Source organism: Hippoglossus hippoglossus, chromosome 11 (genome assembly GCF_009819705.1).
Source record: "Hippoglossus hippoglossus isolate fHipHip1 chromosome 11, fHipHip1.pri, whole genome shotgun sequence".
NCBI lineage: Eukaryota > Metazoa > Chordata > Actinopteri > Pleuronectiformes > Pleuronectidae > Hippoglossus > Hippoglossus hippoglossus.
The window spans coordinates 4,099,968-4,127,337 of NC_047161.1; the positions used below are offsets into that span (position 1 = coordinate 4,099,968).

The 27,370-nt window shown below is 43.5% G+C and overlaps 1 protein-coding gene across 2 annotated transcripts in view; it reads left to right on the forward strand.

Moving 5' to 3' along the window:
• Positions 1 to 24,351: 24,351 nt before the first annotated feature.
• Positions 24,352 to 27,370, forward strand: part of nedd9 (neural precursor cell expressed, developmentally down-regulated 9) — a 29,606-nt gene continuing 26,587 nt past the window's right edge. The window contains exon 1 of one of the 2 annotated variants that reach the window (XM_034600045.1): positions 24,352 to 24,447. In XM_034600045.1, coding sequence (XP_034455936.1) covers positions 24,370 to 24,447 — 78 coding nt within the window. In that variant the 5' untranslated portion in view covers positions 24,352 to 24,369. Of the gene's footprint in view, positions 24,448 to 26,141; positions 26,407 to 27,370 lie in introns of those variants that run through there. The other variant, XM_034600046.1, reaches the window with a different exon arrangement.

The following is a 27,370-nucleotide window of genomic DNA, read 5'->3' on the forward strand; positions in this document are numbered from 1 at the left end:
GGCCTCTGACGTGCATGTTGCAGACCTGTAGCTTTAATTTCTGAGGACGTGCACAACCATGTAGAAACAGATGCAGGATCTGCGAGGAACTGAAATCCACTGAATTGTAAAGACAAATTTCACTCCAGGACTCCATCCAATAAATTTGATCATAATCAAACTGTTGTAACAGAAGCAGAAGAAGAAGAAGCTTTTGGAGAAAAGCCCATTATTAGACTTTATCACACAGGACACACAAATTGTTTCTGGATATAATTTGGAAAAATTCACTGGAGAATAAACTTTTTTGCAGTTTTTCTTTTTATTATTATTTACAATCTTATTCCCAAAGTGGATATTGAACCAATTTGGATTGAAACTCTTCTTTTGTCTCGATCCATCACAGCAGAATAAACTCATCAGTTTTCCTAATTATCTGCGGTGCCCAGAAGAACATATCTGCGATCTGTTCCTCATCGAGTTTTCTTCTCCCTCTCTCACTCTGCTGAACTCATTTGCATATCATTATCCTGCCGTCTGCGAGACAAAATATGAAATTATTTACACCGTGCAAGGAAAAGAGAGTGAAAGTAATCTGTCTTCCGCGGGAGGGAGTAAAATTTGAAATGCAAATCATAAAAATAATTACTACTTGTGAAAAAAAAGGTGTGTGTGTGTGTGTGTGGGGGGAGAACTGCACCCCCCTCTGCAATGCTAATGGCATCATCCAGAAGAAATAGGATTTTGTTTTTATGTATCTATGCAGTCCCTCTGTTTTTGTCTTTTTTAAAAATTTCTGAGCGTCCTTCTCAGAATTGAATTGTTCGCCGCAAGAGGAAAGTTCATTAACTTGTCATTAGCCGGCTTTTGTCAAAGTAAACATTGTTACTGTGTGAGTGTATTTTAACAATAGTGTGAGAATCAATTTAAATTCTACACACACACACACACACACAGACACGCAACTCTTCCTCCAGACTCAATGCTCTCAAGCCAAAACAGATGTTGTCATCACAGTAACTGCAATCACATTAAATCAAAAAATGCATATGGAGTCGTGTCATGGTGTCGTTTCAGTGATTTACAGTTTGAAACATCAATGAGAAGAAGAGGGAAAGATCATGTGATGACAGCCGAGACATCACCGGGAAAACAAAGTATTCAGTCAAACTTCTTCACATTCACATTAAGAGACGTCATTTACAGGATCAAAACTTCTGTTTCTTCTGAAAAGGAAACAAAATCTTCCCAAACTTCAATGTTCTTTTTCTTTCACTATTGCAATTGCGTGAAATGTGTTTTTGCCACAAGTTTCATCATGTTCTCTTCAGGCTTCACCAGCAAAACTCAGCCGCTCTGTGCAATGACTTCTGGTTGTGTTGCAGCACGAGTCTTTGTCTCATCACCAGGAAAGACACTGATGAATAACTGTAAACACAAAGAAGTTACTCCCTGTCAAAGTGACTAAAAACACGATGATACCAAGGAAACCAAGCTTCCCTTCAAACAAACAAATAACCTGAACACTGAAATCCTCTCATATTTCTACATTACATTTTTCTCATGTCTGAGCTTCACATACCAAATTGTTACTCACATGCGTCGTATTGTTTTTAGTGACTTCAGAAGTCTCAGCAATGGAAATAAAACAATTTAAACGATGTGCATGTAAATTGTATTTTTGAACTTAAAGTGAACTTGATTAAAGAGGAACTTTAATTCTATATTAATCAATCATAGTTTAAAAAAATTGGTTTTGCGTTCAGAGTTCTGGATACTGCTACAGATTTGCTCCCTTGATCAGAGGTACTTTAAAAATGCCGCACTCATACATGAACAATAAAACCACAGAATTAACAGATCAAATTAAACAATAAAAATCACAGGGCTGTATATGGAGAGACAGGAACAAGTTGAGTTAATGTTTGTACTTCAAGCTGTTTATCACAGACGTCACTCACGACTTTTTAAAACTACTAATAGAGCCAACATGTGTGACACACGCCCGGCCGATGACAGAGATGGACCCCTGTCCGTGTTTGGACAGGCCTCGCAGAGTCTGGCAGTCGGGCTAATGGTCGGCCCTTTTGCTTTTTCAGGTGGAGCCACAGACAGTCGCTGAGGTCAGACGGAGACGGCGGCGTCCTGCACCCACGGCTGCTTCCTGTCCCTCCTCCGCCGTCCCACCGGGGCTTAACCTTATCAATGCATCTTCTCTTTCACAGCTTCAGAATTCCTTCTGATGAGGTCCTGTTCTCCCGTGTGGTTCCTTACATTGTGTGTACTGCATTTTGTATACGTTTTATAGGTGTATTGTATTCATGATTTAATGCTATAGATATTGAACCCAAACAACAAATGTGACCCTCAAAGTGGCACGAAAGGAAAAGTACAGGTATAACCAAGTCATCAGGATTCATCCTCTGGGGATCCTGAGCGTCAGCACAGAATTTAATGGTAATTTCTCCGCTAGTTGGGAGATTTGAGCCAGAACTGAAGTTGCCAACTTAAAGAACAAGCCCACATCTGTTGATCACCACATCTTGAGCCAGTATGACAAAGCCAAAGATGCTGAATAGCAGGAACTACCACAAGGACTTAAATTTCTTTCTCCGTCTCTTAATCTTTCCCTCTGTCGGTGTCTTTCTCACCCAAACACAACAGGGAGCTGAGTTAATCCTCTGAGATCCGCCGCTGTGATGACAAGAGCCTGTGGGTGGTCTCCCTGGTCAACAGCCTCTCGTCTCTGCGCCCGGGAGAAACCGATGATGACGTGAATCAACAGCTTCAGCCTCTGTCTGCATTTTCCTCTACGTTCACCTCTCATCAATAATGAATTACCGGTAGGCTGCTAACTACAAGGAGCCAGTTTCAGCTCATTGAAACCTGAATCTTATTATGACTGGATTAAGTAGATTTACACATCATTAAATCCAAATTGGTCGTACCACAGGAAGTAGTTTTTAGCTTAAGATGAGTTAGTTAATACCTGGCAACTGCTGTAACAGTTACGTACGTTAGCTAACAAATTAGCCAACGGAGCAAACGTTAGCGTGAAGAGAAAAAGAAAGGTGATATCTGACATCACTAATGTAACACTTGATTAAAATTATGTTTAATATATAGCTTAAATATGACATTGAAATTATACGATATGGAAATATTCGACTAAATGGCCGATTTAGGCTAACATTAGCGTAGGTTAGCATAATGTCTTCTCACTGTAAACTGTATGACAAGCCTGTTTTATTTACAAATGCAAGAAATAGCAACATTTGTTAATTAGCAAACAATTAATCCATAATTGTTTTAATAATCAAGGCATTATTCAAATGTCAATCAAAAATAAATACCACAAGTTTTCTATGGTATTAAATTGAATATTGAATATGAATTGTAATTTGGACTTCTAGTCGTACAAAACAAGACATTGAAAGACGTCACCTTGGACGTTATACCTTTATTTATGTCCTGACATTTTATAGATCGTATAATAAATCAAGAAAATATCGTAGCCTGGTCCACGCAAGCTAAAGATACTTGATGGATTTATGAAAAGTTGGTGCGATCCAGGTGAGGTGGGTTAGTGGTTGTTGAATGATTCACAACAGAGATGGAAAAATAGAGACATCACGAGCCTCTCAATAATCATTTCCTTCTTTCTGACATCCGCTGACCCGCGTCCAACACTGAATATTTCCATCAGTTACCCCACAGAGCTCGCAGCCTCTTTTTAAATCTGTTTCCATGCACATCCTGGCCGCTGACAGATCCCTGATGACTAAAACCCAGACCTAGTAAATCTCCCTGTGACTGGCCAGCCTCTTGTCCAATGATAAACTGCACATGTGTCATGTCTCGTGGAGTAGGTGACAGCCTGAGGAGATGAGGTAGCGCATGTCTGCACGGTCGCTGCAGGAAAACATCAACGACCAAAGAACCATATCAGAGAGCCGAGACAGCAGTGACCTGATGGGCTGAAACAATTATTCCTCCTATTTTTATCCCAGGATAAAACTGTCATTTCATTTTATCACCTGCACCGAGCTAAAAAGATTCGTCACAGCTCTGTAATCAAGGCTATAAAACCTTTGAGATAAGAGGAAAAGTCTGATATATTTTATATACATATAAGTTATCAAGGCAGTTGATTTTATACTATAGAACAGCAGCACAGAACTGCCTCTAAAACCACCACTTTTCTGTTTGTGTACGGATTAAAAAAATAGCTGCGACGTACTGAATTTGTACGTTTCTACTGTTTCCAGTCTTTATGCTAAGCTAGGCTAATCAACTCGTGTCTTGAGCTCCATACTTAGCACAGGCATCAGCGAGTCTCGTTTAGCTCTTGAAAAAAAGAAAGCAAATCAGTGTATTTCATCACACGTGTGTTTGTGTATATTCACAGCTTAAAGCGTTGCCCCACCGCTGATTTGACGAAGGTAAACGCGTCTGAGTGAGCAGTTACAGAGGATTTAAAAAGCATTAAGTCACATTTCTCAAGCAGTTGTCATTTGGAGCTAATTCTGTGTACAGGCAACAAACCTGTTTTTCACACCAGCCTTTGGTGACGTGGAAAACAGTCAGCAAGTGTATTAATGATGATAAGTCTAGAAATCAGGTTTCTTACTGTGTTTATCGTCCTGCATCATTTGTGTGCAAGAGCAGAGAAACAAAAACCTTCCCCATCAACACGTCTGTGCCAGGTCTGACAGCTGAGCGACGTCGGAGCAGGGGTTGGCTGTCTTCACACTGATGCATGTTCACAGGTATCGACTGAACCCTCCTGAGGCCCAGACAGGACAAATGTGTTTGTTTGTTTTTCCCAACAGGAGACACTGGCTTTAGAAAACACTCCCCGTGCAGCGCAGGCAGCTCTGAGGACATGTCTGTCTGTCTCTGGAGGAATCCTCCCCCCCCCCCCCCCCTCAGGGATCGTCCGTAAAACGAGATCAGTGTGAGAAACGTGTTGAGTGCAAAGGTTAGGGTTCGGAGGGGCCTGCGGGGTTCAGGGGAAAGCGCTCTGCAGCGAGGTGTGATTTTCACAGCGGGGTTGGTGCCTGTGCAAATCTAAAGAATCCGATTTCATTAGTGAAAAAACGAAAAGACTAAAAATAAACCATATCTGCACATATTGGTGAAGCCGTTTCCTCCGCTGCCCAAAATATCTCTTGTTCAGATTTAGCTGCTTGATCTTCTGTAAAACTCGTAATAGAAAAAACTCTATTATGTCAGTGACGTTGTTTGATGTTAACTTTTCTTTGAAGAAACAGATTTGGGGACTAAATTTATCCAGAATCCACAGAGAATTAATAAGAGGTGACAACAAAACAGAAAACAGCAGAAACCTTACAGGCAGCTCAGCTTTTATAATGTGACTCAGTAGAACACATACCTCCAGGAACCTGGAAGACGCCTCCAAACCTATGAATCCATATTTAAACCCACACAGATTTTTATTTTGATCTGCAAACAACTTAACACACTCATCGATACCAACCCTCTAAATATGTTTAAGATCTTTCATCAAGACTCTGAGAAATCAGTCATTTTGCTTTTTGTTTTTGGTTGTTTTGCGTCTGCTTGTTTCCATTTTGTGTCTCTTTGAGTTCTCTGTATCACTTTGTGTCTCTTTGTGTCTCTTGTGGCTGTTCGTCATCTCTTTGTCGTTCTTTTTGTGTCTCTTTCCAGGACAGTTTGCAGGTGAAGGCTATAAGCCGTGTGACCACTTGGACCGCAGGAGCCTGTGCCTGATTGGCCCGTTCAGTAATCCATCCATGATGGTGATGCTTAATGGTCATAACGCTCCTCATGCTTCATAATTAACGTCCATCTGCGTGTTGTTGTGTGTTAAATGAGTCATAAAAGGAAGCGGGTTTGCAGCTCGGCACCTGAGCCACGTCCTTTTCTCTCCTCTGGACTCGTGAGTCAACATCTCATTGAGCTGCACAGTGGCACATGTCATTCTCTTTCATTCAGCTACTGTCCCCAAGGATTCCTGTTAACAAGGCGGGGGAATACCTGAGCTCGCCTGCGCTCTAAGTGGTTAACTCTCAGGTTACGCTCTCCGCTGGGGGTGAGCCGCTTGCATTTTGTTCCCTGTTTTCCCACAGACCCTCAGAGCAGGGAGGCCTCGGTACGTTCTGTCCCGCCTGAAACTCTGGAAACCAGACACTCCTCTCTCCTCAATCCAGGCTGAAAGGATGGCAGCACACAGGGAGATCGTCTTTCAGCTCCCACGTCTGACACCGGGTTTACCTGCGAGGGCCACGCCAAGTTTGGGCCTGTCCGCTCTGCACTGTCAATGCTGTGTATGAGTGCAGGTGCAGCCTCAGCAGCTCAGGCACTTTAATCCACGACCCGAACCGACCCTTCTTCGTCTCACAACACCTCCCTTCTGGGGCAGCGTGAGGAGTAATCCCACTTATTAAGTCAGAGATCCAACAGAAGATGATGTATTTCCCTCCACAGTTATAAATTCTGGAATAATAATCAGCCCTGGTTTGAGGCTTTTAAGGCTTTTAAGGCTTCTGATGTTAAGTCTAACTCATGGATGATACTGCATCATTGAAACCAGTATCAATAAGTATTTCTGATACTTGACACGGAAAAACATCTGCTGTATGAGCGGATATTAAACATTTTTGGACCCGGTCCATCAATTGTGGTTATTAGAAAGCTGCAGAAGACATAAGGTAAGATGGTTAGAGAACTCTTCCACTGGAAACTCCACTGGAAATTACTTTTTTCTTTTAAATCAAACACTCAGAATAAACACACGTATTGACAAAAAAAAAAAGTCGTTCCACTGACGGATCAAACTCCATTTGCCAGGGAAGACGGAGATGCAGTTAAAAGCCCTGGAAAAAAAAAAAGTTAGATTTTTACCTTTCACCTTTTTATGTCCCACTACATCAACGCTGACATTGCATGTAGTGGATTTACGACCTCTGTTCTCCTATTTGTTCAGTCAGGAGGGACCTAATGAGCCCATCTGGCCCTGCACCAGAAGTCTGCTTCTTGGTATAAAGTAGGAATCCTATGGCTCAGCACAATGGGGATGTTTTATTTTCCGGTGGAGATGCAGACTCACAGGGTAAATGGGTTGTGTTTTTTTTTTTTTTTGGACTGTGTGCATGTACTTACATTAGCAGGTGTTTGCCTCCGTAGCGCCAGAAACAGGACGGTGTTAAGAGAAGTGGGATTTCTGGGAAGGTCTTTTTTAACACCGCCATGTTAACACTGCGATCGTGTGACCGTCTGCGCTGCTGAATGAGTTACTGTCACAGATCAGAGAGTCGAAACGGTCGAGCAAACATTGACCTTCTTGTGGAGTCAGTCTGTTGGTTAAACCATCACGGTAACACCAACCAGAGACACTACACATTTTTTAACCCTTGCCAGCAATGTGGATCTGGTTCATCGCTGCCGGACGGAAATAGCTCAGCAACTTTTATGTTGCCGTAAAAACTGAGATATTAAGATGCTCATGATCCACAGAAGAAGGATCCTGCTGACTTTGATCATCCTCTGCCTTTTTCATACAGCCCCACCAGCGCCTCAACATCTTATCCAGTAAAATATATCTACATCTTATAGATGGATGGGCTAAAGTATTGTATATTCACAAATTCCAGATGTGGTTGACTTTTATAGTTTTTGAGTGAAATGCATGGGATGGATTGTCCTAACTTTGGTACAGACATTCATTTCCCCCTGAACTGTAAGAACTTTGGTAGTTCAGTCATTGGGTTGGGTTGGAAAAGTTAGAATTTTATAGTATTGCTGCTAATAAACAAACAAATACAGACTAAAACTCTAGCAGAACTCTAATGTGAAGCCGTTAGAACGTCCTTCATAACCTCTGCCTGACTAAAACCAGAAAAATGTTGGATTTCACAATTAGTCCAACTTGAGGAGGAAAATAAGCATTAGCCAAGTAAACATGGATAAATCAGTTGGACGTTATAACTACAAATCAAAGAGGCTTCAATTGATGAACGTGGCACCGCACCATAGTTTCTTCCTCCTACAAAAAACAATCACCACCACACACTCCCACTGCCAGACACCGCTCCACATGGATCACCATAGAGCCACACAAGCTGCAAACAGGGGTTTCCAGCGTGAACCCTCTCTGGACAAACCCAAGGATCCTTGGTTTCCCTCAGTCAGTGCAGCTTGTCCCTGCTAACGGGCTGCTGGGAGGGCAGCGGAGAACATGGGAAACCAGCTTGTTAATTCATCTTCCTGCAGGAGCTTTCTATGGGCCTCCTCTTGTGTGACAAAAGGAGGCTGGAAACAAAACCAACTGGCTCATTCTTTGTTTTTGTTATGCAGTAAAAAAAACACTAAATGAAGCACATTCCTCACAGTGAGAACAGGTACAGACGTGTTGTCAGCGGTGAAGCTTGTGAAAAAACCAACAAACACAAGAGTTATATGTACGGATTAGCGTTCATTTTAAATAGCTTGTTGGGTAACAGGTTATATTAAGGCTACGTCCACGCATACCACTCAGATCTCTGTCCACAGAAGCATTTAGCTTCACCTCTTACACGCCTGGAATCACATGGCCCTTCACATACTATGGTCATGCAGGGCGTCAGTGTAAAGAAAGGAGCAGATTGTCACATTGTCACAAAGTAAGTGTCAGGCTACATCCATACAACCTTTTTAATTTGAAAAACACACAAACTTTGCCACAGAGATGCCTGATGTTTAGGTTACTCCGGAGTTTGAGAGCCGCTAAAACAGAGAAGTTGCCGGGGGCTTCGTTTTAGTCTGGACGAGCAGACAGCCGCTTGCTGACTGGGTCTTGATGATGTAGCCTTCGCATGTTAGTATGGACGGGGATTGAAACTGATAGGGAGCCAAAATGTTTTGTGGACAGGAATTATTTGCTGTTTTTCAAACAAAAACAAAAACGCCCATTTTGTCCTTTGGCTGAATATGATCTAAAGGTCAAGATCAGTGGATGGTCTGGAAAAAGAAACTGTCTGTCTTCAGTTTACACTGAAACAAGCTCTGGCTGTTTCCTAAACAAAGCTCACAGGGTTGAGAGGCGCCTCAGATGAGACAGAAATAGACTCAGCTCATCTTTTTGTACTGTGAATTCATCTCTAATCCACAACAAGGGCACTGATGTAACACCACGTTGCATCATCAGACACTTTATCCAGATTGGATGAACTATTGTCCACCTTTAAATCACCTGTATGTGCCGTCAGATTTAGTCTGAAGCCGTATCAGTCAGTTTGTTGACGGTAAAAACGTGTGTGTCGACCTCAGTGTTCCCCCGGGGGTCGTTTTCATGTTGTCTGGGACAAAGACTGGGCTCCAGGACAGAAAGGTCAGTGCCCTGAACCACTGACCTGAAACTGAGGAGATTTCCCAGAATAAACGTTGGTCCGATACTTCTCGGTTCACACGTACGTGGAGTCAGGAAGTAAAAAGTGCAGATACTGTGTCTTTAACAAGCAGAAACCGTACTTGATTTAATAATAAATATAATAACAAAGTGCTTCACACAAAAGTCCGTGGCAAAGTTAAGATTGGATTGCAATAAAAGAAATTCTGTTCAGTCCAATTTAAGAGCCACATCACAACAAACTAAGGTCAAGACCTTCGGTTGAAATAGAGAAACCCACCAGTTCCCACAGGAGTTTAGATTTGACCCTCTCTGGACGTCACATTCTGCAAGTTCATCAATCACGATCCGTGACCCCAGAATGGCGACCTGAGGAAAAGAGTCGCAGAGGCCAAATCCGGCAAGTAAGACGGGCCGGGACCGGTTTGTTCTGCTTGTTGTTTTCCAAAAACAAAATGTGTTTGCATGATGGAGGATCCAGTTTCCTTCACGCCACCGTTCAGGACACGTGTGCGACATGGTGTCAGCTCGAGGCACAAGAAAGTAATCAGTCACAATTTCCTGCTGAGCTAATACGGGAAAGGTAAAAACTTTTTTTCCCATATGTCTAAAAGTACGACTGAACTTGCATCAATCTGCAAGTAGATTAGACAATAGCTTAATAATTTCAGTCATATGTCAAACAAAAGAGCGAAAGCTTTTCTGGGTGTTTCTGTTTTTCTTTGTCTAATAAAATAATAAACTGATTTCCGATCACAAATAAACTAATTATCTTCGGACAGACGACAGCTTTAGGTTCGTGGGACGTGGATGTTAAAGAACTGATTATCATTCAGATCAATCGATACCGAAAAGAATAGTTTCTGCCAACCACTTATTTTTGTACAAAAGGGAATTTCCGAAAGCCGGAGACTCCGAGTGAATCCATCACAATTAACACGGAGCTTCGTTTGGTTTCTTCATTATCGTCTCGTTTCATTGTGCCCACGTTGCTTTGTCATATCACTGCGCTTCATTATGTTTCACTGTGTTTGCTGTCAATCAACTGCGGCGCACAAAGAAAACAGGAAGCACTGCCAGAATATTGGATGAGCTGAACGTGTGTGTGTCTCTCCTCATTTCAAGCCTGGTTTGACACTGGGAAATAAACGACAATTAGATAGGAATCATGTTAATATACGAAAAAGCCGGCGAAACTGTTTACAGCACGTGTTGCCAGGAGATAAAAACTACAAGCCAGACACAGGTAAACAATCAATATGTGAGGAACAGGCATTGGAATTGTGCGTCTGATGCAGAGACATCCAGACGGCTCGGTAAAACAAAGCAGTGTCTGTTCTCCTGCTCTTCAGAGACAGATGTGAAACCAGCGGGGGAGACGCACCCGCTCTGCTGTCTCCTGCTAAATCTCGGACCAATTCTTCATTGATTTCTTTCCCCCCCCATTTCTGTGACAAGGTAGAGAATAGGTTTCAAAGACATCACACCCTCAGAGCTCGAACCCGAATGTAGCAACAGAGGAAAAGGCTTTAGGTTGTTGTGCCGCGGGGGGAGATAACGTCTGGCTGGGCTTTGCCGACAGGGCCTCGCCTGCTGGGGAAACAGCAGCCATGACCCATTTCTCTGCTCCGTGTGGAGCTCGTCTCTGGTTTGGATACGGTGAGATGGGCTGAGCAGACGTCTGATGTTTGGGAAACAAAGGTGACGTCACACAAAAGGGCAAACGGAGCCTGTTGGAGTAGAAACACAATGAAAAGCATTTCTACATCTACTGGGTCTACTTGGCGTGTCTGTTATTTAGGACTCGAGGAAGTGCAGCATAGAATTTAGTGCGATTTTGACACTGTACGCTTATCTCCAGACATTTTCTGGAACTTTGCGTGTGCTTACCAGGTTTTTAGGTAACACTAAATGCCAAAAAAGGAATAATCCTTAAATTAGTCCGACTCTGACGTCCACTTCTCAGCCTGCGATCGTATGACAGGCTGGTGTTGGATTTAACTTCCTGTTCTGTCTAGTCTTGCGTGTTGGATGCCAAATATTTTGGTAACAGTCGAGGCATGTCTGGATGAATCCGTGAGGAACTTTAAAAGTCACCCACGGCTGAAAGACACAAAGCCGTCACTTTAACAGCTGTTGGAAAACAAAGCCAGAGAGAAAGACACTCATCAACATCAGATAATATCAGCCCCTTCACTTTCCAATGTCCTACTCAGTCCTACGAAAGAAATAAAATCCCCCAGAAAGCTTCAAATGGTTCCAGCAAAAATTCCCTTCATGAGATTTTAATCCAGTGCCTCATGCTCGCTTTTAATTTGGTCAAATCCATAAAACACACACACCTGTGTGGATCAAACTAAACTCCTGCTGAAGCCCGATGACAACATTTAACAAAACTTCATGTAACTACAGAAAAAACACGTCTCCTACAGTTCAAGTTAACCTCAAACATCCTGCTTTCTTTAGTCTCCCACAGAGGAGAAAATGAGTAGCTTTTTAAATAGAAACACAAACAGCCATGTGACGTTTTAGACCAACACACACACACACGCAATTACTGAGTGTATGAGAAAACGTTGGGTTTGCGGGCTCTCTAGCTGACAGTGGATTGAAAAGAGCAGAAGTTTTCCCATGTGTTTCAATGCATGTCATCTGTAGGAGGCGTGTTAGCTTCCAAAGAAAGAAACGACTCAAGCTGAGCACAAGAGAAACCTCATCTGGCAGCTCGCGGATTCCCTGACGGACCGAAATAAACACAAAGGCAACAGAGATTTGTTCTGTCGTTTCATCAATTTAGCTTCTGATTAAAGGGGAAAGTTATAGGTTCAATTAAAAAGAGAGTTTTGAGTGATTCTCTAATTTGGGATACCCTTTATGTTGTGCACTTGTGAAATGTGTGTATCATCCATTCAGACCAGGTCTAATTCAAAAATCATACAGTTACAGTCTGACATTTCTATTCTATTTATGACAACATTGAACATTTTGACCAGATCCAGGATTAAAACCTTGACACGTAGACTTGTCCGATCCGAACTGTATAACCAGGGAGGGTGTAAATTTACATCCATCAAACCTGCAAATGAGTTTCCCTAACTTCTGCTAACGTCCTCCCCCCCCCTCAGAATTTCTTTGGGATCCACTTAAACGTTCCAGCCATTGACGTGTAGCAGGCAATAAAAGAGCTCAAGTTGCCCTTGTGTTTTCACCGGAGACGCAGTGTGGCCAACAAACAAGGCGAGCGAAAGGCTAACCCTGTTGTTTAGAGCCAACTACATCCTGTACAGTGTAATCCCTAAACGGAGGTCTTTTGTTGTGAAGGCCTGAGCTAACTGCAGGGTGTGGTGGTATTACTGTACCATACCTCAACAGGGCTGTCAGCACGAAACAGAGCTGCCCTCATCTCACACAAAACCCCAGAGAAAGAAGAGAAGGGAGGTTCGACACAAACCAAACCAGAAGCGAGACGAGGAAATAAAAAGGAATTTAAGCGGTGTTGTTTTGTTGAGAAAACACCACATGGATTATGGTTCAGACAAAAGAAAGGCCTGCGGTCGACAAGCTTAAATCATATTCATGGGCTCTGAACAAAATCAGGTCATTTCATAATGTCGTATCCCGAGCGACGGCGGAATCCAGCCTCGGCGTGACAGTGATATACAGTAAACACTCCTGCAGGCGGAGAGCAGGCGAGGGGACGGAGGACGACAGAGACACGTGAGGGAATGCATCACCAGACCTGTTATTACAACAGGACGCGGCCATTTGTGGCTCCGCTCGGCGCACATACAGCTGCGGAATTGCATAATATGTGAATAGGAAATTTTACTGATAAACTCGCCATTGTTTCCAAGTGCCAGCAAAATAAACACAACATGGGTTTGTCCAAACAACGCGGCTTCAGGGGATGGATGTTGGAAGGTGCTGTGAACGCCAGTACAGCAGAAGTTTCGTTATGTGTCTGTTTCTTTGCACATTTAAAACGCACAAAAAATATCAGTGATTTCAGTAAAAACGAGAGATCAGAGAGCACAAACCTCCCCCAAGGCCCAACAGTCCCCTCATAAACACACATTCAAATTCACGAGCTTAGAATTTTTTATTTAATCAAGATCCATGAATTATTCTCTGAGAAATCAACAAAAAGCACAAGTTTTATCTGTGTATCTAAAGGTTGATAAATCAGTGCTTCCACAGGAATTAATCTGCTGGATAACAGACGACAAACAGACAAATCAAACAGAAGCAGACGAAAAGAGGTAAAAGAGGTAAAAATGACTATTTACACCAATAGTTATAGTTGTACATTAAGATTTGGAGGAAAACAATTTGACGATTGAATGTTACTGATCAGCTGGAAGCCAAACATCTGAAGAGTGATCATCTCTCCTCCCTCTGATGAAGTGAAACCTTCACAGATGGTCCAGATTCTTCACTCAGCCACAAGGGCTCATGTCAAACCACGTTTCATCTCCTGCCACTGGCCACCCATGGCCGCCCGAATCAAAGTCAAGTCCCTAATTCTTGCCTACAGAGTGACGTGCGTGTCTGCATCTGTCTTCTCGGCCGCTGCGTTTCTCCAAGTAACATCATCTGGCGTCGCCGCCCCTGAACGCGGGGCAATCCCAGTCCTGGCTCTTCTTGTTTGGGGTTACGTGGAACCAGCTTGTTCTGAGCAGTGACATCCAGCTCCATCTTCAAGAGCCTCCTGAGGAGTCGTCTCCTCTGAGAACACCTTCTCTCCTCACACCTCTAAAAACTCCCTGACTCGTACTTCTGAAGAGAAAGAGGTGTATTTGTCTGTTGAGTAAATATATCAACTTCCATTTCTCCACAATCTCTTGCTCCTCCAAAAGCATATTGATTAATAAAATGTACACTTTATGGCTGTGTAGAAGCTGGAGGCTCTCCTCTCATTATCCAGAAAAACACTTTATTATTAGAAAGATATCATTTCGCCATGATCACACAGAAAATGGAGATCCTAGCCTTTTAAATCTAAACATCTAACGACCCTCAAGAGGTTTGGTGAGCGTGCCCTCAGGACTCGTTCTCGCTCACAAACAAACATCTCTCCCCTCCGTTAAACCCTACCCGGGCCTCCTCACAGTATTTGTGTGTGTAACGAGATGAAACTAGGTCTCGGTAAGTGGGTGAAGCTCGGTTGGGAAACGGCGGCTGTGGAAATCCTCCGGGGAGCCCCACGCATGCAGGTTATATCAGGTCATGATCGAAAGCTTGATACCCTGCAGCGGCCGGCAGGATCGGTGTCCTGGCCTGTTTTCATTACAGCCAAGCACTCCGGGACCGGCTCTGGTGGAATTGGTTTGGCCCCGGGAAGCGGTGGATGAGGAATCCATATTTGCAGCAGAAAATGGAAATGTGCACGCCTGTACGGTGCAATAACCTCATGGGCAGTGGTGGAAGCAGACGTGCACGGCTCAGACACAAAAGGTTGGATGTTTGCATTGTTTTTGTGCCTCTATTTACAAGAAATGGCCTTTTCTGATCAAAACACACGATTGTTATTGATACATTTTAGTGTTGCTGAGCTGAAAAGAGCAAACGGCTCATGATAGGAATTTCTGAACGCTGTATTTCATCCACGCATACCGACTAAATAGAAAGTCACCATTTCCCAGGATCACAACACAGCGCTGACTGAAGCTCCAGCAGCTCCGACCACGACTTGGAATACGAAATGATTTACAGCGAGGCACATTTTTCACCCGCATTAAAACTGAGAGCTTCTCCCCACGAGCCAGAGGAATACAAATATAAACATCATTTAAAGTTCCTGCGCTCCAGATGAGCTCAATGGCAAAAACAAATGGCTGGTTAAGTCAGGCACTGAGCCCTGTGCACATTCTTCCACTGATGGATTTCTCATCTGTCGTCGAGGTTTCGTCTCTTCTTCAGCATCTGTTGCTTGGAAATTTGAACACGGCATCAATCTGAGGGTGGTAAAAAAAAAAAAAAAAAAATTCTGGAACTGCTTCCGTCATGTGAAGGTGCAGAAACCTGAGCAGCGTTGGTTCCGTAAATAGACAGTTTAGAATATCACAGGGAAAAGCAATGAGGGAAAAATGTGCCTGTGGTGAGTTATTGTGACATTCATTTATTATTCCTGGTAATGCGTAAAATATTCACGTGCACAAAGGGTATGTATAAAAACACGCTACGGTTTATCATTTGAAAAGTATTCCAGGAAATATGGTGGTGAACTCATGCATAGTTTCAGCATGGAGTTTGTATTGAAAAAGCAATATTTCTGTCACAGCCCGTGGTCAGTGCCTCAACCTCGAAATATGACGAAAAATAACATCTTTATACTAAAGGCTGCAACGATCCAATAAAGAGGAGACGGAGGGAACAATATACAGTTTGTGAAAGTTCAGGGAGTGAACAGCTTGGTAATGATATGAATGTACTTTTCAGGCTGACTCTTCTCTGCCAGTCAGAGGATCTTGACCTTTGCTGATTGCTTCACGGCAACTAGTCCCATTTGGTGGGCTCCTCCAAACACGGCCAACAAATGTGTCCGTCCATTCCTGAGCGACGTGCGGATCCTTCTCTGGGCAAAGCGACCCCAGGATTTATTGCACAACATAACAAAGCTAATGAGCGTAGTTAACAATGCAACTGTCAATTGACCAGACCGTCTCTTTTCAGTTTAACCCCTGACCTCTGAAAGATGCAGCCCCTGACTTTGGACACAGCTCTAGTTGTACTACTGTATGGAAACCTGCCACCGTGGGACCAGTTGTAACGTAACTTTTGAAACAAGCCACAAACGGTGTGCATGTCATCGGTGCATAAACAAACTCCTCTGGATTCAATGTTCTCTTATGGAGAGAAAACTTACATTCAACCAAACTACGCTTAGAAACCCACTGGAGTTCAGATGTACATCGTTTCCACAGGACAGGGTCCATGTGAAATAAATATAATGGTTACAGTTAACCAGTTAAATTCATGTTGAAGAAAAGAAACTTCTTTAGTGACAAACTGTACATCCTATACCAACAGCTTTACATACGTTAAGGAGAATAAAGGAAAAAGTTAAAAACATCTCTGTTAAAAGTATTTTCTGGAGCAGTACCATTGCTCAACTCTACTATAACTATGCATATTAAATCTGAAGGCCTGTATTTGTGTGGCTGCTTCTGCTCAGATTGAGTCTGACTGCATGGGGGGGGGGGGGGACATAGCATTGAGACTAAAACCACTCCGGATGGCGGTGAGCAGAAACTGGATCAAGCTGTTGACCACACGTTTGCCTGCGTTGGTGCATGTGTGTCACAAAGAGAAAGGCAGAAGTTATTTTTAAGTCTTTTATGTGATGGTGCTGGAGGTCCTCGGAGTTTCTAAATATAAAACTCAGCCATCTTGAAAACCCTTGAAATGTGCCGTGTTGGTGCAGTTGACGGCGCTGAGGTTTGATCGGTGGATTGATTATTGTGTGCTAACGATCACTGCCATGTTGTGAACATCTGTTTTTTTTATGCTAGCCTAATGTGGCCAGTGGTTGAATGTTTTCATTGCAGCCATCTGCCTACAAAGCTTCAACCAAAAAAGGAACATGCATTAAAATAACTTAATTCCTTCAGTTAAACCCAGTGAGATCCAACGAATCCAGTCCGTTGTTGCCGCAACACAAATAAATGAGTTTGTTTACAGGCTTAAAAAAGGCAAATCAAAAGTAGAGGGAGCAACAGGATGAATATGAATATTTCTTTACTCTCTTTATCGCTTTTTAATGTTCAGCAGTTGCAACCGATCCATTCACTTCACCAACAAATACGAGTAATGACTTGCGCTCTTTAAACGCATTCATGCACAACACTACATCAGTTAACTTTCTTTTTCCATTGTTGTTGTTCAACAGATTGTCGGTTTGTGCGACCTCCTGGGTGGTGCCCGGCGTGGATTCAAATCCTGCGTGACCCCGTTGACGTAATCGCTTCGTTTCCATTGCATGTTCGATACCAAAAGAAGTCCCACATTTCAGCGTGTCTCTTCACGTCTCCTCCACCCGCGGTCGACTCCAAATCCAGATGCAAGCCAAAAGCTCGCTTTACTTTTCAGCCGCAGATCCCGGGCAGAGCTCTGTGTCCTGACAACAGCAACCAGAAGGCAATCAGACCGTTCTCGAGAGCCACAATTAGATTTGTAGAGTTTTCTTCGCTCCAGACTTGGTGTTGAGCAATCAGCCAACCTAGACTACACCCTGCTATGAGTTCATTAAGAAACTACCCACACTACACCCATTCATCTCAGTCAGCAGGGGTATGCAGGAAACCAGAATCCCAATTTCCAATACACCGCCAGTCAAACTACGGGCACACACTCGCACACAAAGACCTCAACATGGCCGGCTTGCATTGTATCAGGGACGTTGCTTCCTGCGCATTCACATGTTTGCTCAAGTCCTTTGCTTCGACTGTGCTTTCTTTGGGTATTTTAAGGATTAGCTTGAGAAAACATCAGCATGCAGGTACGACCGCAGGGGATCAAAGCCACGGCGAACACGAGAAGTGCCTGGCTAAATAAAGCGGGAGGGAGGAAAGGTTAACTTGTACAGTGCAGGCAGAAGGAGCTAAAAGTAGGTCAGCTGGCAGAGAGCCGTTTGCCTCGCAACGAAATGGTGAGTAACGGGACCGTAGGTGGAGGCAGAGGTCAGGAATCCCTCTTAGAGCCGACTTTGTTTTCCCTGTGTGCATATCTAAAAGTGTGTGTGTGGGTGTGTGTGTGTGTGTGTGTGTGTGTGTGTGTGTGTGTGTGTGTGTGTGTGCCTGTGTTGCACTCTGGAGCATCGTCTGTTGAAAGCCAGAGGCACCGGTGGTCCTCCCCAAACCCCAACATGTTTGGAGTTGGGGGTTGTTGCCTCGTTTGGATCCTTCACTTCCCAGAATCCCTCCCTCCCCCCCCACCCCCACCCCCCACTCTCCCTGCATTGCCCCTGCCCGCAGCGCACAAAAGGATGGATGGATCCTCTCCATAAATAACCGGCAGAGCAAAGCCAAAACCACTATGTTTTTCTCTCCATGCTTTGTTTCAAAGGACCCGGACAGCTCGCCCCAGAAAGTGTCTCCTGTCCAAATGTGCTGGATTCATCACGCGGGGCAGATAAATCTCTGGCACACATTTCAATGAAGGGAAAAATACAAGCGTTGGAATTTGATAAATACAGAGGGGAAACCGTGATCTGAAATTGAATATGATCAGATTAGACTAATTTGTCTGCGCACAAGATTATAAATACCAAATAATGTCAAAATGTGTTGATAGAGTAGACAGTTGTGTGAAAGGAAATGAGGGATTGACAGTTTTGACACTGGATTAACGGTTGTAGGCGATTCATCAAGCGAAGATGTCAAACATTGGCTTGTTTCAACTTCTCAAACTTTTTCGTCTGTTTCATATTATTTAAACTTGTGATTAACTGATTACTTTTGGAGGATTTTAGTCGTGCGTCAGTCAGACAAAACAAGAAATCTAATATCTGTCACTTTGGGCTTTGTGACGTTGTGGAGATCCAGAGTGTGTTCGGTCTTAAATAAGACACAACTGAGTCCCGATGAAATGAATAAAAACGGACAAATTAATGAGCTCATTCAGACCAAGACATAAACTGGCTCTCCTCTGTGTGTCCCACAAAGACAAGTTCAAACTTGCATTAAAAAATGCCGAGGAAAAATGGTATTGGGAAATAAAGACAGACTTTAAATCTGAGATTGCAATGAAGGGAACATGTTCTGCAGTGGACTGTTGCAGGGGGAAATAAGATCTCATTACAATGAGCTTTAATGAGCTTTCTACACGATTACTTTATGGTTTAATTAGATATTTTGTACGAATGTATTACCACGATCCTTTAATGCAAAGAAACATCAGTTGAACGATTAGTATTTGACTCTCTGCTCATCAGCTAATCAGAAAAATAAATGGCCAATTAATTGAACAAGCTCCTGTTAATGACGCTGAGGGACTTTTGACACATACGTGTAAAAACACCCTCATCATCTCTTGCTCGGCTCGACGCGTCTTCTTTCACTCCCCATGCTGCTGCAGCTCCACAGCACCCGGGGATTAGTGGCCTGATTAAAGCTTTGTGTGCTGCTCACACTTCGCTGCAACACACATCACATACAGTAAACACACGTGCTCACAGACACACAGTCACAGACACAACTCTCCAATCAGACAGAGAACATGGGAGGTGGGGGGGGGGTCAATACGATCAGTCTGTCACCTTGCCAACCGGAGCTCTTATCACACTTCCCGCCAGGCGGAGAATCTCACTGCAATCACACAGCCCGTCGCCGCCGCTTCAGGATCAGGGCAGACGCACACTGTAGGTCTGTATCCTTGTGCTGGGCTGTATTACCCTGCACAGCATGTCCTCCCTTCTCACTCTGACCTGCTCACTTTACACGTTGACACTAATAACACGTCATAAACACAAAAATCTGAAGTTAGTAGGACGTGAAGAGTGCTGAAGTTCAACTGCTGCCACACGTGACACGAGACGAGGGGTGTGACGCGTACAGACAGGACATCAGGGTCAAAGTGACTGGAACGATCCGGATTCAGCGTCAAGCAGCCACACACTCCTGCAGAGAGGAGAGAAGTTCTTTTATGACGCAACGCAGTGTTTTAACTTCATTGTTGCGACGCCCCATTTATCCAGGAACACAAATATGAATTCAGTAGGTTTCTATAAAGATCAGTTCTACATGTGAGTGATGAGAAGAGAGCAGAGGAGCAGAGTCTCTTGTTGACCCGCGTTGTGTAACGCACCTCAATGCAGTGCTGCTGCCAAGACTGCTAAATACAATCCTGGGGGAAACACTTGAATGGGAATGTCAACACATTATCAGGCATCATCACACTCAAATCACAGCCCAGACTCGAAATAAGTGTGCACGACCTTCTCTGTCTGACACACTCCCACTGGTTCTACTACACCAATACTTCAAATGTTTAAAACAGATTTAAACGTGTTGTTGAACCATGTAAATTACATCAAAACGTATCATAACAAAAATGTTTTCATGCGATTGAACTGTCAGTGTTTAGCTCTTTAGTCACGTTTGCATTGACACTTTCATTTCAGGTGTTTGTTTTAGCACTTTCCTCATTTACCCCTTGCTTTCAGCTATAGGCTTTATTCTATCGGCTATGTGTGACAACTGGAGAACACACTGGGGCGCGAGTTATACGTGATACCACAGGGATAACAATGCTCGAGATAGAGGAAGAGAGGTTCAGGAGGATCAGGTCGGACAAAGCTGTTTGCTGACTTATATCTGAAAAGTCTGCTGCCGTCTGTTGGACTGAGGGAAATACTGTACACGGCTTATTGTTCACTGGAGGGGATGATTGGGTGCCAGACCTGAGCCTATACGGTGTCAATATCAAGTGTATGACCTCGGTGTCCTTGCATTGCGAGTGCAAACCGGGCTTTTGCACCTCTCTTGTTTCCATTAATACAGCTCTGTTGTATGCAGGGGAACCTGTGTGTCGTCTGAATTTTAAAAAACTGCTCTTGACACTGAAGCATTATCCTGCAGTTGCTGGTGACAGAATGATGAACAGTTGGCTCTGCAGCAGAATACAAGACCAATCCAGAGGCAAATTACTCACTGGGGAAGGTGTGCCCGGGCAATGTACAATGAATGAACAAGTGAGAGGGATTGAAAAAACAGAGTGAACATTGAACTCCGGGTTTTAAAAGATGGCCTTGGCGCCCAGTTAAGAGTAATTCACGCTCACGGTGAGCATTAACGTGTGCAGCACAATCTAAGTCTAATACAGACTTTTATGGCCTTGTTTTTCAGCGGCCGTGGATCATTTATATCACTGCCAAGTTGAAGGCCAAATAAAGCAAAGCCTCTAGCCGCGTACAAGGAGCCATTCAGGCCCATGAAATACAACTGTGACAATCAGACGTAAATGAAAACCCCTCATGTTAGTGAGGTTGGTCAAACTGGAGCCTCGGAGCGGTTGCTAAAGGTTACGGAGCTATAGAGCTGCGACTGTTCCCCTCTGATCTGTGGTTGATTCAGCAAATGATGCAGAAGGGAATTAATCAACTGTAATGTTTGAGCAGTGCGACTGAGAACATCCACCGCAGCACGTAGCGACTGTCAGAGCCGTCGAGAGGCGACGACTTGAGAAGCCCCGATGTCAGTTTGGGTTCATTGTTTTTCGAATCATCCGAAATTCCCTCTGCAAATGGAAAAACCACTTAGATCGAATTTTTGTTTGTGTATTTTGTGTGTGCGCGAATGTGAACGCGGCTCCGAGGAGGATATCAGAGGATATTTAGGCTTAAAACATGATGTGAATGACGTCGTTTCGTGTCGAATATGAATGTCTGGGCTTGCAGACACTTGGATGACACCACACGAGCAGCATGGAGGCGTGTTGTGGGTTTTTCTTACGTTTGAAAAATGTATCACCAGTTCCTTCAGTTGTATTGGATTCGGCTGCAACGCTGTTCACCCCCGAGATTCCCAAAGTGCTTTGTGGACTCAAACACTTCACCCCCCCCCCATCCCATCAGCATAGTGGAGAGTAGATCATGAGTGAATTTACATTTTTCGGTGAACTAGGCATTCAAGGGGCATTCAATCAACGTTTAGGGTACAAATGGCAGAAAAACATCGAGAACCCAACTGTGTGTCAGACTCACATTTTGTCACTTCTCTCTGTCTTGTGTGTTTTGGACATTCCTCTCTGCGGCTGCTCGGCCACGAGGCTGCACGAGGTCACAGGGCACAAAGAGGGAGACACTGAGGACGAGTGGGGGGCCTCGCCTCTCTGAGAGCAGACTGTGGAGTTGGGTGGTGGTGTAGGGGGGGTGGTCCCATAAATCTGTCTGAGCTGGTTTGCGAGAGTTGGAGGGGCAGACTTTCACAGGGAGCAGTGAGGGGCCACCTCTGCCCAGCCGGCACAGAGGAGCTGTTGTCAGGCTTTTCCTCCTCCTCCTCCTCCTCCTCCTCCTCCTCCTCCTCCTCGTCGTCCTCCTCCTCCTCCTGCTTCTGTCCATCCACGGAAATCTGCAGTGATGATCCCTGCTTCAGGCAGCAGAGCCCTGTGATCTCCACTTATGGAAGATGTATGTCTGTTCTGGCCTGCGTTAAACCCGGGGTCAGATCTGCGGGGGCACTTATGCAACCCAAACATCACAGACACCTGGCGGAGATGAAAGACGGGCGGCTCGTTTTTCACTCGCTCTTCACTTCCGCGCTGAAATGTGCCATATGCCTCATGTACAGTCGGTATAAGACCACAAACACCGTGGTCATGGTGGCAGTTGTCATGGCGACCGGTACTCACCAGTCTTTCCTTGGCTGCTGAGATTCGAAGTGACGGTTTTGAGCTTCAACTCTAACTTATTAGGATGATTTTGCGATCTAGGCTCATGTTCTAAAGCACATGGGGCAAATGCAAAGATTCCTATTTAGTCTTGCAGGTAATAGTGGACATGTTTTGGGCGTGACGTGCAATAAACCAATCAGGGTGACGTCTCCCATCCTCTTTAAAAGCCAAAGAAGGATTGTTATTTAAATGGCAGATAGATAGTAAGAGAGAAAACCGTCTCTCTGTGAGTAACATGCAGAGGATTTGCATGTTGTGCACCCGTCTATGATAATATTACCTTTTCATAACAGGGAAATACTGATTTCAGATCAGGTTTTACTTTAGTGCACTTCTCCTTTAACCTTTCTCTGCAAAACATCTACAATGCATCTGATCAAACTTCATCCTAGGACAACTCACCCACGGGTGTTCAGATGGGTGCAAGTGCATTTTCCATTTGAACAACTAGAGCAGTGCCCGTTCTAAATGACCACAACTGCGTCCAAAACTAGCAGAGACACTCGCGTTGCCCCCGGCTCTGCTCTGCACAGGGTGCACGATCTGATCCGTCATTCCTACCACCTCCGAGCTGATAACACATGTCAGTCTTCAGTTGGAACCAGCTGAAATTACAGAAACGACACTGGAGAACTGAAACTAATAGACTCATTCAGTCCAGCCAGATGTTGTGAAACGGGTATAAACAACCTTATTTCAGGGCTGTTATCTTCCACAGAGCTGATACAAACAAATGGGAAAATGAGTCGCGCTTGTCAGAGGAAACAGGTGCTCACATGCACATAATCACACGGCACACACAGAAAAGAATGGACCCCCGTACCCACTTGTGGCCCAGAGAATGGGCTCCAGCTGGCCATGGTGTATATGACACAAACGAGTGTTTTGAGTGCCGCTACGAGAGGCATTCATCTGAGGATATGACTGTTCGGGGGGGGGACAATGAGATCCGATAGGGTCCCTGTGATTGTGATAAATGAGCTGACGCAAATTAGAGCACACGGAAACACATGAGAATCAGGCTAATTACAGGAGATGTTTGCCACTTTAAAGAAGGCAGGGGCACAGAAAACAGTCAGAAACAAACACATGTGCCCCACGGACAGATTCAGAGAGAAAGGGCACAAACAGAAAAACAACCCTGCTCCCCTTTTATATATATATATATATATATATATATATATATATGTATATACACAGAAAGGACATGGTTGTGTTGTATGAAGTCTGTATATCTCTTTATGGTCATCTTTGAAGATGCAAAATAAGATATTTATTGTATCTGTAAGAAGTGTCAAAGATCAAGTTTTGTAAAAGATAAACTATTATTTAATTATGATTAAAACTATTCTTACAACTTTCACCTTAGGAGTGCAGGATGTTTTCTGTGAATGGGGTTGAGGAAACAGAGATGGTGTAGTGTCACCCCCCCCTCGCGCCAGTTTGTCAATTAATTATCTAAAAGATTCCCAACTCAGCATTAAACAGAAGCTCTGACTGATGAGAGTATGATAAATACTACTTTGCAGAAACAAGACGAGAGCGTGGTGATGCAGAGCGAAAGGAGGATTTCCTGGGTGTTTCTCGGCTTGTCAGAGATCAGCCTGGGTGTCTCTCGTCACCTCTGCCACATGCTGAACTGGGCGAATGGAGGCAACACCTCGGCTGTCTTATACATCAACACGGCGACAAATCGGCCCATTGCTATAGTAAGTAGAATGATCTCTAACACCACTGCCTTTATAAGATCATATAGACAAATGTATTTTGATTTACAGTCCTTTTTTTGTACTTGATGGTGGATTTCTTTGAATTAATAAGATATTAATTTGTAAAAACATGCACCACATACACATACATTTATATTTATAACATGTGATATCACTGTATTAGCCTATGTATTGATCCTTCTGCCAGTTCTCGTGTTGATATTTTAGAATCAAGTGTTTTCTCTCACATCTGCAGTATCAACGAACAAGTTTTGCAAACCAACTTTTAAAGCAGGATTTGTCACAATGGTTGATTAACATCTCTAGTTTTTACAATATAATAATCTGTGTAGCACATATAGTCTTTTAAAAGACAGTGTTGCCATGGGAAACGAGGCAGGAAGAATCCACTACTACCTGCATCCTTTCACCTAAACCACTACCGACCAATTACCTCTGGATAACGTGCTGCAAACTGAAAGTGGTAGTTATTGGTTTGTAAGTAGATGTTTGCGTCACCTGGCTTCACCTCTGAGAAAAAAGAATATATATATATGATGTATTTATTTATTCAAAGAGGAACAGGATGAAGGTGATTAGCTGTAGAAGTTAGTAGGTGTTGCAGTTTGCAGCTGAACCAACAGAAACATTTCCGCACAGAAGACATATGCAACATAATCACACTTCCTTTCACTCTCTGGGTTAAAGTACTTCTCAGAAAAACACTTGAAACTCCCGGATGTGTGTTCAGAGGAACTGTTTTCAAAGAAGACGAGGTCAAAACCTGGCTGAGACATGTGGGTGAAACTGTTCTAAACAAATATTTTTAATGGAAAGTCGCTCAATTCTGGAATCTGAAACGAAAAAAGTGGCTAATTGTTATTATAAGCTAATTGGCATATTCGTGATGTCATTTTTTTGCATATTTGCGACCATTTTATATATTATTTTATTATTTTTCATGGTGTGTCTCTTTGCGGTGGTTGAATTATGTTGTGGTCATTTTGTATCTGCTCCTCGTGATTTTGTATCTTGTTGAGGTCGTTTTGTGTCTCTTTTTTTCACATATTTTATTGTGTATGTCGGTACAGTCATTTTGTGTCTTGTGGTCATTTTTTTTCCTGTTTGTGGTATATCTGTGTCTCGTTATAATAATTTTGCGTCGTGTGATCATTTCCTGTCTCTTTGTGGTCATTTCCTGTCTCTTTGTTGTCATTTTTGTGTCTCACTCTCCGGTCGTTTTGTGTCTCTTTCCAGTTATTTGTGTCTTTTTCCAGTGACCCTTCTCTCACGTGTGTCTGATATTCCCTCTCACTATTTCATCCACTTAAGACAAGGAACACTTCTAAATCCATAAATCATTATATGCCCTGTTTCATTATAACTTACACAAAGAAAAAACATCATCACTCTATTAGAGCGTGTCTATTTTAGCAGAATAACACACACACACACACACACACACACACACACACACACACACACACACACACACACACACACACACACACACACACACACACAACTTCATCCACTGTCGTAGGGTGGCAATGACGTCAGTTTTCAACAGAGGAGGCGTAGTGTGTGTGTGTGCGTGTGTGTGTGTGTGTGTGTGTGTGAAGGGGGGGGGGGGCGGGGACAGACTCTGCCTGCGGACCAATCAGCGGCTGTGTATGTAGACGAGCTGCAGAAGAGAGAGAGAGAGAGAGGATCTGGTTCGAGCAGCAGAAAGTCGCAGATTCTCCTCCGTGTGTGTTCGTGTGTCTGTGAGCGTGAAGCCCGGATGGCTGCTTGACTCATCCTGTTCACATGTGTCGCTCTCTGCTGCGATAGAAAACACGAACGGATATTTCCTCCTACTTTTTTTTTGGTTTTTGTTTTTGTTTTTGTTTTGTTTTTGTTGTTTCGTTGGTTGTTGACCGCCGGAGTCGCAGAGACGAGCTGAAGATGAAATATAAAGTAAGTGACGCTCGGATCCACTTTGTGTCGCCTGAGGTCAAAGTGTGTTAAGTTGTTTCTCTGCTGATCGTTATTATCCGACTTCCTTAAATAGATGCCCTCGGGGTAGTTTTCTTCAAATAAGGATGGTGTGGTGTATTTTCTGGTTAGAACTGCCTGGTAGACGCATACATGAATAAGTGTGTGTGTGTGTGTGTGTGTGTGTGTGTGTGTGTGAGTGTGTGTGAGTGTGTGTGAGTTTGAGCGTATGAATGTGTGTTTGAGTTTGTGTATGTGTGTTTGAGTGTGTGAATGTGTGGTTGTGTGCTTGAGTGTGTGAATGTGTGATTGAATGTGTGATTGAATGTGTGCTTGAGTGTGTGAATGTGTGTTTGAATGTGTGGTTCATCTTTGCATAACAGTAAATGCCACCACAGGGGCGCAAATAGATTAAATGTGGAACCAAATCCGGGCCCCTATGGACCCCCCACCCCCCCACACAGATAAAGATAAATGTTGTTTGATAATAATTTCCCCTTTTCGTTTTTTTTCTTTTTCTTTACACCAAACTAATAGTAGTAAAGTAAAATCTCTGTTAAATGTCTTGTTTTGCCCAAACAGCCCAGAATCAAAAGATAATTCACTTCACTGTCATGTATGACAAAGTAATACATTATGCAATTTGTAAAAGCTTGAACCAGCAAATATTTGTCGCTTTCTCTTTCAGATTTGCCAATGCAATGTTTGCTTTGTAGCTGAGCTTTCAGCTTTACACTGTAATGCATTGATTCAACATTATTTAGCCCAATACAGCTAAAAATAGAAAGTTTCCACTGCATTAACCTTACATGCAAATGTATAGCACATAATATGCATTAAAATATTTTCCACTTGTCGCAGGGATCATGTGACACTGTCACTAATCAATGATTCAGCTTGTTGATGCTGTGGATCTCTCCGACTGATCTTCACCTCATCACGTAGC